The following is a 12,239-nucleotide window of genomic DNA, read 5'->3' on the forward strand; positions in this document are numbered from 1 at the left end:
GGACTATCCTGACATGAAATTATCCTGGGAAGTGGCAAAGGAAATATCCATGCAAACTCTATTCCCTGAACTGCCTTCGGACTCACTAGACAATGATCATCAAGAAGAAACCTCCTTGCTCACACCATCTTGGTCTCTCCAGTTGCTGCTGGCAACAAGAAGGGGAAGCACATTCCAGTTTCATCTAAATCTTCTATCTCAAACTCGTCTGTTGACCTTACAGATACTGAGCCTGTCTTCATGTGCAGGAGAATAGAGTGATTGTGTTGGGGGAAGTGGTGTGAAGGGAAATGGGTTTGACTCAGAGAAGGGGGAGGGCAATGCAGTATCTGAGTCCTGGGAAGGTAGAAAGCATGAGAAAGAAACTCATAATGACTCTGCCTTGACTGGATTTAGAATAAGTTGAAGTAGAGAAAGGCTTTGTGGGTGCTTTCAAGATTATGTTACGATACCCTAACCATATTAAATTACAGTCCCAGATTCCTGATGACTCCTGTTTCCTGACCTCAGTTACCTTGAGAGGAGAGTAACATTAAAACTGTACAAAAACTATAAATGTCATTTATGTTCATTGAGTTAGATTCTACAACATAGGCAAATATATTTTTGTAGTTTGGAATTAGACATTTTAATTTTATTATTACTTTTGATAATGAAGGGCCATGGGAGGAGAAGCCAAAGCTTTATTTAAATTTCCCCCCCACTCCTGGGTCCTTCTTTTCAACTTAAAATGTGCAACATTTGATCAAAGAATTAACTCACCTTAATTATTTGATTTCCAACGAGAAATAGGTAAGATGTTTAATTTGCCCCCAAATTCGGCAATTTCCTGCCGCCACATAAAAAAAAATGTGACTTAGGGTTGCCCATTCCTATCCTTATACCCTTAACCTCAGGCCACAAAGTATTTAACGTAAATCAAAGCATACATGGAACACGGAACCCTCAAACTGATGTTTTTGCATGTAACTTAATTAAGTACAAAGTGAAAATGTGTCATTTGGTGATTAATAATAACAGAGAACTTTCGTGCCAGGCCTATAGAGCTTTTATTACAAAACTCACTTACCTAAAGCTGCTTCAGAATTTGTTCTTATTATACAACAGAAGTCAACAATAGGTTGTTCTGTAAATCTTTTCTTCCAGTACAATAAATATCTTAAGGAGAGAAAAATAAGAAAAATTGTAAGCAACTTTAGTACAAACCTATATCTCACTATACAATTAATTAATTCTTTTAACATTTTAAATAAATAATTCTCCTCGCAGTATTTGGAAACTTCAGCTATTAATTATTGCCGCTAGCCTTTTATGAAGGCAGTTCTTCAAACTAGACACTTTTGTTCGGCCAGAACAATATACCCAACAAATAGATAAGATACAAACTGAGAATCCATTGCTAAACATTTTTTCAGATGATCAACTTACACACAGATCCTAGACATTATGACTAGAATTTGTTTTTAAACATGGGAAGCTTATCGTGTTGAATAAGCCAACTTTTAAGCATTTGATTTGCCCTACATTCTTTCATTTTATTATTTTACTTTAAGACTTGATATTGCCTAAGAAATAAATGGATCCTTTGTGCATGCTTGGCTTCAAGCCTTTGAAAAATGTATGCTGTTATAAATGTTGAGACTTACTTAGCACTTTAATTATCCAACAAAATAAATATCAAAAAGTTCTGTAGGAGCCAGCTGTACGCCACACTACCATGTGCTACCATATGGCTTTCCTATCTAAGAGGTTAACTTCTGGATCTATGCATATTAGAATTGCAATATGGCAAGAAAGGGAAAAAATGAATTAAACATTCCTAGTAGGATGTTATACAACACGGACATAGAAAAATGTTTGTTAGAAAACTTGAAAACTATAGATGCAATAATTGGGTTCTATACATATTTTAATATGCACAAGAGAAGAAGTGTGCATATTTCATCTTCTGCCTAAAATGAAAGCAGGCAATTCTATTTGCTCATGCTAATTTACAAGACACAAGACATATTGTATCTGTTGAATGAACATTGTATAGTTTTCAACAGTTTAAAAGCACATAATAGATTTTTTATTACAACCTGTTAAGGATGAAAATAGCTAAATCTACAAACTGGTTAATATAACTCTACATGGGCTACATACAGAAATTATGTTTTGTTTTTAAAGAAACCAGTTGGAAAAATTTGATAACAATGTTATTTCATTTATCTCCTATTTTCATTTCTGTTCATTCTGTAGGCTCTTTGAGCTCCCCTCTATCTCAAGGTCAGCATCCTCTGTGCTTCCTGATCTGTAAACATGTTTTGAGTCGTGACATATGAAAATGGGAAAATACAATTTCTTTTAAATTATTTGATTTGAGCTATAGTGTTTGTAACTAAAAGAATCTCACACATCTTTTATTCAGATGAAAATCATGTGATTCAAATTCTAACATCAATGAATGGTAAGCAAGTAGTACAGGAAAGACCTTCAACTTTGCCACCAGAGGTAATATACATGTTAAAAAATTAGATAAACTTTACATAGAGTTGTAAAATAGCAATAAAGAGAATATAGGGGCAGATTGGGACATACTCACTAAGTGACAAAATTTTTCCTGTCTTTAAAGTCACTAATGCGTATACACTCATACTTTCCATACAGAAGGTACACATTTTTATACTACCTTATTTTTCATTTTTGCAAGAGCTTCTGAAATGGTTAAAGCAGCAGATATTTGTGTTTGGGTTCTAATCCAAATTTAATCAATATCTTTTCCATAAAATCAGGATCCAAACTCTGTTGTGCCAGAGCTTTAATGAAACCCTTTTCACATACTTCTACTGTTGACTAACAATTTGCCTTGGAGCTATTACTAAAAAATGAGTAAATGTTTTGGTTCTTAAATTTTATTTTCAACACTAGTTTTGGTGTTTAATAAGATGTTCTGTTATCAGTTCCATCACTATAATGATGGAATAAAATAATGAAATATGACCAAAATATCTGTACTATGTTACATGAAATATGTTTCTTTATCTATACATCCTCTCCAAAAAAGGCAGAATAAATATATATTATATAAGAAAGTATAATTTAAGGTAAGATATTATCTAAAGAATATTTTAAGGTGCATTTCTTGTATTTTTGCTGATAATAAAAATGTAGCTTTCCTCTCCCATAGAAAAAAACTGTGCTTTTCCCCCCTTAGTATTATTCCCTAAATCCATTTCCCATGGCTTTCTTTTACTGTCTGCTTCAAAATTTAAAGGCAGCTGGTAGAACTTTGCTGTAATATCCTGGAGTACTATTATATTAAAATGTATTATTTCATTACAAAGTATTAAAAGTGGGTGTAGGGTTTTAACTTCAGGGTTCTGTTAAAAAAAAAAAAGTTTAATTGTGCCCATTGCATCCAATCTAAATTCTACCCTATGTGGGTTTTTATTGCTATTTTAGATTTTGTGATAGATTCTACACATGTAGTCCTCGCTTAGCAACCAACAATTGGAACTGGCAACTCAGTTGTTAAGTAAAGCAGTTGCTAAGTTAAACCATGACTGTGCTTATGATCTTACTTCAGCTTTCCTTTCCTTTCCAGACCTGCAAAGGTCGTAAATCTGAGGACTGGTCATACAGTTATTTTTTCATTACTTGTGAATGGTTGCTAAATGAGGCGGTTGCTAAAAGAGGACTACCTGTACAAAGATATTTTAAATTCTTTTATTAACCATTCTACATTAATTTAATCCTACCTTATTATAAAATTAAGAATTTATCACATTATCTGGAATTTTCAGTCCAGCTATTTTACCCTATGTATTAAATGAACCTTTCTCCCATCAAGACGATTCCTTGTGTAATCTTTCCACATTACAATATAGTTTTCTTTTAAAAAAAAAATTAAATTTTTGTATATTCCTATATATCTAATCTTTTAAATTAGGAGGATATTCATTAGTTTACATAAAACCATTCGTAAATTTATGAACATATGGTAATTCTTATTTCTCATAATTAACAGATAATGCTGATACCAATGCAAAACTGAGAAGTTTTATTTATTGACTGAGCTTATAGGCCACTCTAACTGCAAATGATATGGTTATACAAAAATTGTACAGCTTGTACAGCATTTACTATTTTCAAGATCGTATCAACAGAAACATCTAGGAGGCATTCTTCATTAATTTTAATGGTATGATTTACGCATCTATCAATGCATAGAACTGAAGCCAAATTTAATCCTTTTAAAGAAATGATCATGAAAATGAATCAAATGTGTTTATGTTACATGTTCATATACATGGTCTCTCTCTCTGTTCCTCCTCCCCCTGCTACCTTAATAATATATTGTCAGAGGAAGTGTTTTGGTCTTATAAAATAATATTTAATAATCTGAAAACTGGACTAAAATCTCTTTCAGAGTAGGCCTAGATTGTTTTAAATATATTATTTTAACTGGCTAACTATCAATTTGTATATATTTTGAAATCTGTGTTTAGTAACTAAATTAGTTTATAAGGCTGAATAGATTGTGCATATTTTCTTTAAGAAGCGTAAGAATTTTCTATTTTCTCCACTCTCTGGAAACTGACAGTCCCTCTCTAAATTGCTTGCACGTGGGCAAAAATTCTGGAATGAGAAACTCTTTAAATGCCTGGTACAATTTCCCCCCAGAACCACTTATTTCTGTTTTCCTATTATTCCAGTAAAAGATACATCCAACAATCCTTTCCCTTCTTTGGAAAGAAACTGTAAATTTCACTTGTCTCATTCCTTTTCTAGGTTTTTGAGCTGTACATAACTTTAAAATGGACACATATTATAAGCAAATCTGATAAGGAACATTTATATTATCTGATACGTGAATAAACCTAATGTGCCACTGTTCTTTTGTTGTTTTTAGCTTATATAAAGGTAAGTGCTAAGTCTAATAAAATTTCAGAGAAGTTTTGTAAACAACCAGATGCAAGCTTCTGTGTTATCAGTGAAGAGACCTACCACGTTGCCGGTTCACCCAAAGGAAGTTAGTAATATGATAAAGAAGATCCTACCCTAATATATTTGGGAATATGCTGATTATTAGATGGGGAGTAATTCAGTTGTTGGAATTCTTGTAAGACCATCTTTTGCCTTTCAATAAATCTTGCTAAAGAGATTCTGTGAGAATGGTGCTTGGAAAAGAGCTTTTGATACAGGCAGATGCCTGACAACTTATTTGCTAAGGGTATTTTTTAGTTTTTCTTATTAAATTATTCCTATTTTTGTTTAAGATAATCTCCAAAATACTTATGTTTGAATATCTGCTTTTTAACAGGAAGAAATTTAAATATAAAATGGCAGAACTTCAAAAAGAAATCAGGAACTAACATGTTTCATGCCACTATATACAGCTGGTGCTAACTCATACAATAATTTTAAAGATCTGTTTCTCTTCTGGGACTTCAGTTCTCAATTCCAGCCCCCAAAGGAAGAAGCTTTCCGATTAAAATTCCAGGATCAGGTCTACATTTGATCTGATTTTCTACTTTTTCATAATTGGAACTATTTGACACACATATTCACCACCATGGATAATTTTAGTCCTGTGTCTATAGCTTCCAGGACTGACTTCATATCTACAATCCTGGAACTATGGAAAACTCTAAATTTGTTGTTTGCACATATATTATTTCTTAGGAATTATCTGCTATTGTTCGAAACCAATCTTTAAGGCTATGCTATCTCAGCTGATCTTCATCAACCCTCTTCTTGTATTTGTAGAATATACCAGCAGAAACAATGGCTCAGGCATTAAACCATGGCATCTTCTGTGCTAAGTTGCATTTTTTTTTTTTTGTCTGCGCTCAGTCATTGCTGACCCTGCAGCGACTGCTTGGCCGAGTCCTTGCAGTTTTCAAGGCAATTGTTTTTCGGAAGTGGTTTGCCAGAGCCTCCTTCCTAGAGCAGAGCCCAGCTGGCGAGCACAGGAGGCGGGGTTTCCGTTGCTTTTTGGGCGTGCACGGTTTTTCGCGCTTACCGGCAACTGCTCCCGACTCCTTTTTGTAAGGCGCCACCAGCATTTTTCCTCCCAACGGAGTGAGAGTACCCATTTATCTACTCACGTGAGTTTTCGACCTGTTGGGTTGACAGGAACTGGGGAGGAAACAGGAGCTCACCCTGTTTAACGCGAAGGCTGGACTCGAACCACTGAAGCGTCGACCATTTCTGGCCGGCAACTTTCAGCGCCATTAAGCCGCTGTGCCACTGCGTCCCCCGATAAGTTGCCAAGTTGCATTACCTAATTTTAAGTAAACATACCTTCTAAAATCTGCAATCAGCTTGACATCTGCTATGACAAGTTTGTGTTCTATGATCATGTGTTTCAGAATTTGGTTTTGTTCTGATACTGGAAAATATTCTTCACAGAATAGACAAGGCACAGATGGAGATTCGTCTTCAGCAGAAATGCCACCTGGACTTTCTGGCAGGGAAAGTGGTTCCAAAATATAGTCTCTGTGGTCTGAAGAGAACAATATCAGGATCAATATCAATATATACATACATACATACATACACACACACCAAAAGCAACCACCACATCATTTTTCTCTGTGTTTAAAGTAATCTTTAGTTGTTTTTAAAAGTTAGCAAGTAGATGCTATTAAATGAAATGCAGAACAGAGGGATTTTTGGTTCCAACGTATCTGCACTGATGACTTGCTAAGCTTAGGTATGCATGTGCACTCTAAACATGCCCCTCTATCTTGCCCCTCTGTCTTGCCGTTCCCAGAATGCTTTTGAAAAGGAAGATTCATTGCATTTATAAAGGCATCCTGAATGTCAAAATCTCAAAACAGGACACAGAAGCATGCACAGAATTCACCCACATACACCTAAGCTCCTACACACAAATTTGGCAGACCAATTACACCAATACTATACTAGTCTTCTTTTTTGCACTTACATTCGATCAGCTTTTTTCCTGAAGAATACCACTAACCCACTCATAAACTCATACATGCAGGAATCTTTATTTTAAAGAAAGAAACAAACCATCAGTGGTTTTCCTTCTAGGTGGTCAAGGACTGGCATAATGAATGGGAAGATAGATTCAGAATGGGTCTCTCACAGTACCATTTGTTCCTTAAAATGTCAGCTGTTCTGTTCCAAAATTCAAACCCCCAAACCCCCCAAAAATGTCTTTTGCATCTCCAAGAACCCCCTTAAGTCAACAGAACAAATAATTTTGGGGGGGTGATTTAAGATATTAAGAAATATAACCCCTTAATAATTCAACTTCCCCTATCCCTTAGGTCCACTTTGGATCATGGCCCTCTCCATCCCTGATATCCTGTACAAAGTCTGGTTTAGCCCTCAGAAAGATGGAAGTTGCACATCCCTGCCACTGAAGAATGCCTGACATTCTCACAAGTACCTCATCAGACAAGAGTAGGCATGACACATTATTTGTGATCTTCTCATTAATTCCTATTAATTTGGAAGCACCTAAATGACTTTAGCAGATACTACATTTGACTAAGTTCACCAAGACCAATTACTTAGTTCAAGACAGGACCACCCTGAATATTATCTTTAGTCTTCGCAGAAACCTGAAACCAAAAACAAAAACAAAAAAAAAAACCAAACTGAAAACTAGATTTGATTATTCACAGACACTAAGATACAGATGAAGGTTTATAGTGGTTGTCTCACAGACTTTGTTATAAGATATATGAACTGACCTTTAAGAATATGACATATAAATATGGGTATTGATGTGTTTGTCAGCTCATTGTGTGGAAGTACAATTGTACCAAAACAAAATAAGTACATCTGCTGCATTATTAAGTGTTTTTCTAATTAAATTCAGCAGTTGAATGAATCAATTCATTAGCAACAAGCCTGATTTATTATCTCATTAATACAGCTAGCTAATACAAGAGATTAGTTGAAGAACTTGACAACAATCCCAAAACAAGGGACAAAAGGAATGCAGCAAGAACAGAAATAAACAACCAAGAAAACAAATCAATATAATGAGAAGGATTTTTCCAATAATTCTGAAACTCATAGATTAAATAGATGTGTACAACAAAAAAGGGGTGAAAAAGATTTCGCTAATATTTTCCTTGCAAAAAAACCCTTTTATTATACTGTACATATTAGAAATGAAGAAATAATGGCAGTCAGGAAAATTTACTAGCAAAAGAGTTGAGGGGATAGAATCAAGATCAGATGATTTCTATGATCATTTTTAATGAGAGATTGGCTTTTGAAGTGGCTTTATTATATTTCCACTACCTTGAAAAGGCTGCCATTATGAAATCTGCATCTGTTTTCCAAGTCTATAAAACACAGAACACATATTCTATAACATGTATTTTATAAACCAAATATGTTTTAATAACATCTGGTTATTTACGTTTTATGTTATAGTGATAGCACATAATGGTTATAATTTAATTTATGTTAACAGAGAACTAGATAGGCAACATATAAATATGGCTAAGCAACTATTTGCAGTTTTTATACATTTGGAGAAATATGGTAACATAATGCATGGTGGGAGTATACTTGCCTATCCTTCCTCTGGAAACATGTAAATTTTCAGCATCAGGACTTTTTTGTGGCCTCTAGAACCTCTCCCCAACCACAAATGTCAAAAATTGATGGCAGTTTCCCTATTCTTTTGAGAAGAAAAACAGAAACATCTCCCCTCTGTGTATAACCTAAAAGAGCCTTAACAGAATTAACAGAGGAAGAATTCCATGTTCCCAAGAAATCCAAAAAGATCCTTTCTCTACCTAATGTGTGCTAAGACCCACAGACTCTGTACCCATCATCCTATCCACTGCTATCCAGGCCACCTAAATCCATGTTAGATTTGATTTTGGGACAACAAAATATGGCCTATCCTGTTTTATTGGTATTTATATAAAGACAACCCAATTCACATTAAATCCAATTAGGCTGATTCCTTGTAAGGACTGCCTGTTTCCTATGTTTATTTGTAATAAGATAATGGAGAGGCACCTGACATTATGGTTGAAGTGCAGAGATGGAGACATGGCAATTGTGCTCCCCATTGTGTATCAATTCTAGAGGTTTTGCCTAAATATTTGAAGAGTTTTACGAACAGAACAGGCACGATCCTATTAACCTTTCAGAAATCTGGGCAGTAGACGTATGGCCTAACCAGAGTTCTGACTACTAATCAGCTTACAATAACTTTTTCTGCATTACCATTAACTTGTTTGTGTCATAGGTGTGTGCGTGTGTATCTAGAAACATATATCTCAAAACTAATTGCAGGGTTATCTCACATAGTACTACGCAGTATACGAACAATTGGTTTACTAACTTACGGCAAAAAATGATTTTTCAGTAAGTGAATTTGAGTTGTTACAGTTTGTAAAATGTTTTAGAGCCTTCTAACAAACTGAATCACCATTTTGTTCAGCTTATGGGAGTTATTTATCTATTACTTCGCTCATTAATATGCTATTACAGGTACACAAAAATTAGCCAAAAGCACCCACGTGTTCCAAGATGGCATGTTATGTGGTACCCTGCAGTGATCTACTGAATGCAAATTTTACTATTTTTTTTACTAAAATTTTTACATTTTTACTAAAAAATGTTACTTCATTCTACAACTAAACTGGATCAAACTGGACAATATATTGATTTTTCCAAGCATCTGCTGCCATTCATAGATGAGGTTTCATAGCATGAATTTATAACTGTGTAGGTTAAAGAGAGCAGCAAGATCCAAATCGTAGCACATACTGCAGAACCAAAGACTGACAGAAATGCAGCTATATTTAAACAGACACATTTAACAGCCGTGTTCAGTAAGGAAGCTTTACATGCTGCAATTTCATTAGCATTACCAAGTGTTGCTATGGGTACCAGAGTGGAGGCGTTGAAATATACGTGAATGGAAGAAAAAAGAAAGAGATGAACAAAGATCTCAACAGTTCGGAGAAAAAAGCTGCCCAAATTAGATCAAACTTAAAAGATATTTTTCCTTAGCCTAGAGTAACAGTTCATGTTACTGCAAAGGTATTTGAAAAGAGTCATGCAGTAGTTTAGCATGTATGATGCAGGTCACAACCTGGAGAAGGATCTCCTGTGCATACATTCTTGAGATACCATTCCAGTTGTATTTGAAAGAAACAAGAATGTATTTTAATGCTCTGCCCATCACAGAAAACAAAACACAGTATGTTAGGGTTACTTTATCTGTGTTGCACAAATCTGAACAACATTTTTACCCAGAGCTGTCCTCATCCAGCAAAAAGCTAAGAGTTTTCAGTATCTCTTTGTTACCACCAATTGATCATCCAGAGTTTTGTTACCTAGATATGAAAGCCTTACATCATATAACAAAATTATGGGGGATGGAACATTCAGATTTTATTACCCTGCTTAAGATATTTTAAAGCACACGTTTAATATGATTGATCCTACTTTCTGTTTAAGAACTTCTGTTGTTTAGATTGCTTAGTGCATGGTTTCATTCAGGGGATTGCAAATGAAATTTTAGTTATGTGTTTTTCCCCCAAAATCTGACTCTTGAAAGTAGATCCGTTACATATTTAGAAATGCAATATAGAGATACAAAGGTCTACCTAATAGAACCAATCTCAAAATCCACTCTTATTATGACTTATTTATCCTGACACAAAGTACCTTGCAACTTAGTTGCATATATTAAATGAAAACATTTTGTAAAACTAAGGCTGGAATATTCTTCCAAATGTAACACCAAATACAGTCCAGTTTTCAATCATGAAATGCAGCCCTTAATTTTTTTTCTTTCTCTCACAATGCAAGCTCTATTCAAGGAATTAAAATTTTAATTATTCTTTTTTTAAAAAAAACCTCAAGCTTTAATCAAGGAATTAAAATTTCCTCTAAAATAAAATATGTGGGTTAGTAGTTCCGATATAATGACTCAAAACATTCTGTAACAAGATAACAACTTTTAGGTTATATTCAGCATCAAATGTACCATTTCTGTCTGTACCTTAGAAATTGTATTTAACTTTGATATAAATTTTATATTTTGAAAGGTTTAATTTAATCATTACAGTGTTAACAATTTCCAGTTTCTACTGTATAAATACCACTACACATAGCTATTATTTGTATTCTATAATGTAATAATTTTAAAAAACAATACCAATGTTTAGGTAATAGAGACACTTGTTCAACAAAATTGTTTTTTTTTTGTCTGAACACTGATAGTAATAAAAATCACTAGTTTAAAAGAGTCTCCTTTTATGTAGAATTATCATAGTTTATCAGTAATCTATTCTGGTGTTTCTCAACTTTAAGATATTTCGACTTCAACTCCCAGAATCCCCCAGCCAGTATTCATTACTTTCATAAATGGATATCTTTCAAATGTTACTTTCTCATTTAGATTTTCCAAAATGTCCTCAATTATAGAAAAGAGAATCATTCCCTTAAAACACACACACACACACACACACACACACACACACTGAAGTTAGAATAAGAATGTATTGCCTTTCAGCATGACAGATTCTGCTCTCATTTGAGGCAACACAGATCCCTTTTAATTCTGGGTCAGTGAAGCTTTGAATACAGCCAACTATTTTATTGGCATTCCAATCTGGAGCATCTTTCTTTCCTAGTGGCAATTCTGGAGCTTAGCCTTTTAGTTTCAGTACTCACAAGAGTAGCTTCTACTTCATTAGGAAATAAGACTGGTAGAGGCATTAAATCTGGCATTTATTTCTTATATTTAGCTCTTCAGGGAACCTTTAGCATGATTTAGGAGGCACAAAAGAGTCTCTATGACACAATAGCTGTTTTAGAAGCAGCAAGATACCATTGCTTTGCTAAAAGAAGAGAAAGGTAGTACATGACTACGACCAAACAATGAAAATATGATTAATAATCTTTCTAAAAGAAAGCATTGGAACACAGCAATATTTTAAAATTCATATACCTGCTACTATATTTATAGTTGCAGCCCAAAAATCTTTACCTGGCAACAAGTCCCACTATTCTAAAAGATTCTATAAAATATTCTGTAAATTCAGTATGACTTACTTCTCAGTATGCATGCATATTAGAATGTGTTTTCTGATGCTTGAGAATACAAGTATTTTTAACAGCTTGTTAACAATTAAGTTCTTAAGTAGACCAATTGGTTTTTTGTTATCCGAAAAGTGGACAAAATTCAAGCTTCATAGAATTTCTCCAAAGGAGTGGCAATATTAAATGCGAGGAAG

General features: G+C 34.2%; 1 protein-coding gene across 1 annotated transcript in view; it reads right to left on the reverse strand.

The window, feature by feature from the left end:
* The window catches only part of ZNF277 (zinc finger protein 277), a 38,069-nt gene that overhangs the window by 22,011 nt on the left and 3,819 nt on the right, over positions 1-12,239 (reverse strand). The window contains exons 2-3 of the mRNA XM_007426683.4: positions 6,289-6,490; positions 1,070-1,158 (exon numbers count right to left, since the gene is read on the reverse strand). Coding sequence (XP_007426745.1) covers positions 1,070-1,158; positions 6,289-6,490 — 291 coding nt within the window. The remainder of the gene's footprint in view (positions 1-1,069; positions 1,159-6,288; positions 6,491-12,239) is intronic.

This window comes from Python bivittatus, unplaced genomic scaffold (assembly GCF_059951505.1).
Source record: "Python bivittatus isolate LINGU-HERP-01145 unplaced genomic scaffold, Pbiv_v1 ctg000330_np1212, whole genome shotgun sequence".
In the NCBI taxonomy this organism is placed as follows: domain Eukaryota; kingdom Metazoa; phylum Chordata; class Lepidosauria; order Squamata; family Pythonidae; genus Python; species Python bivittatus.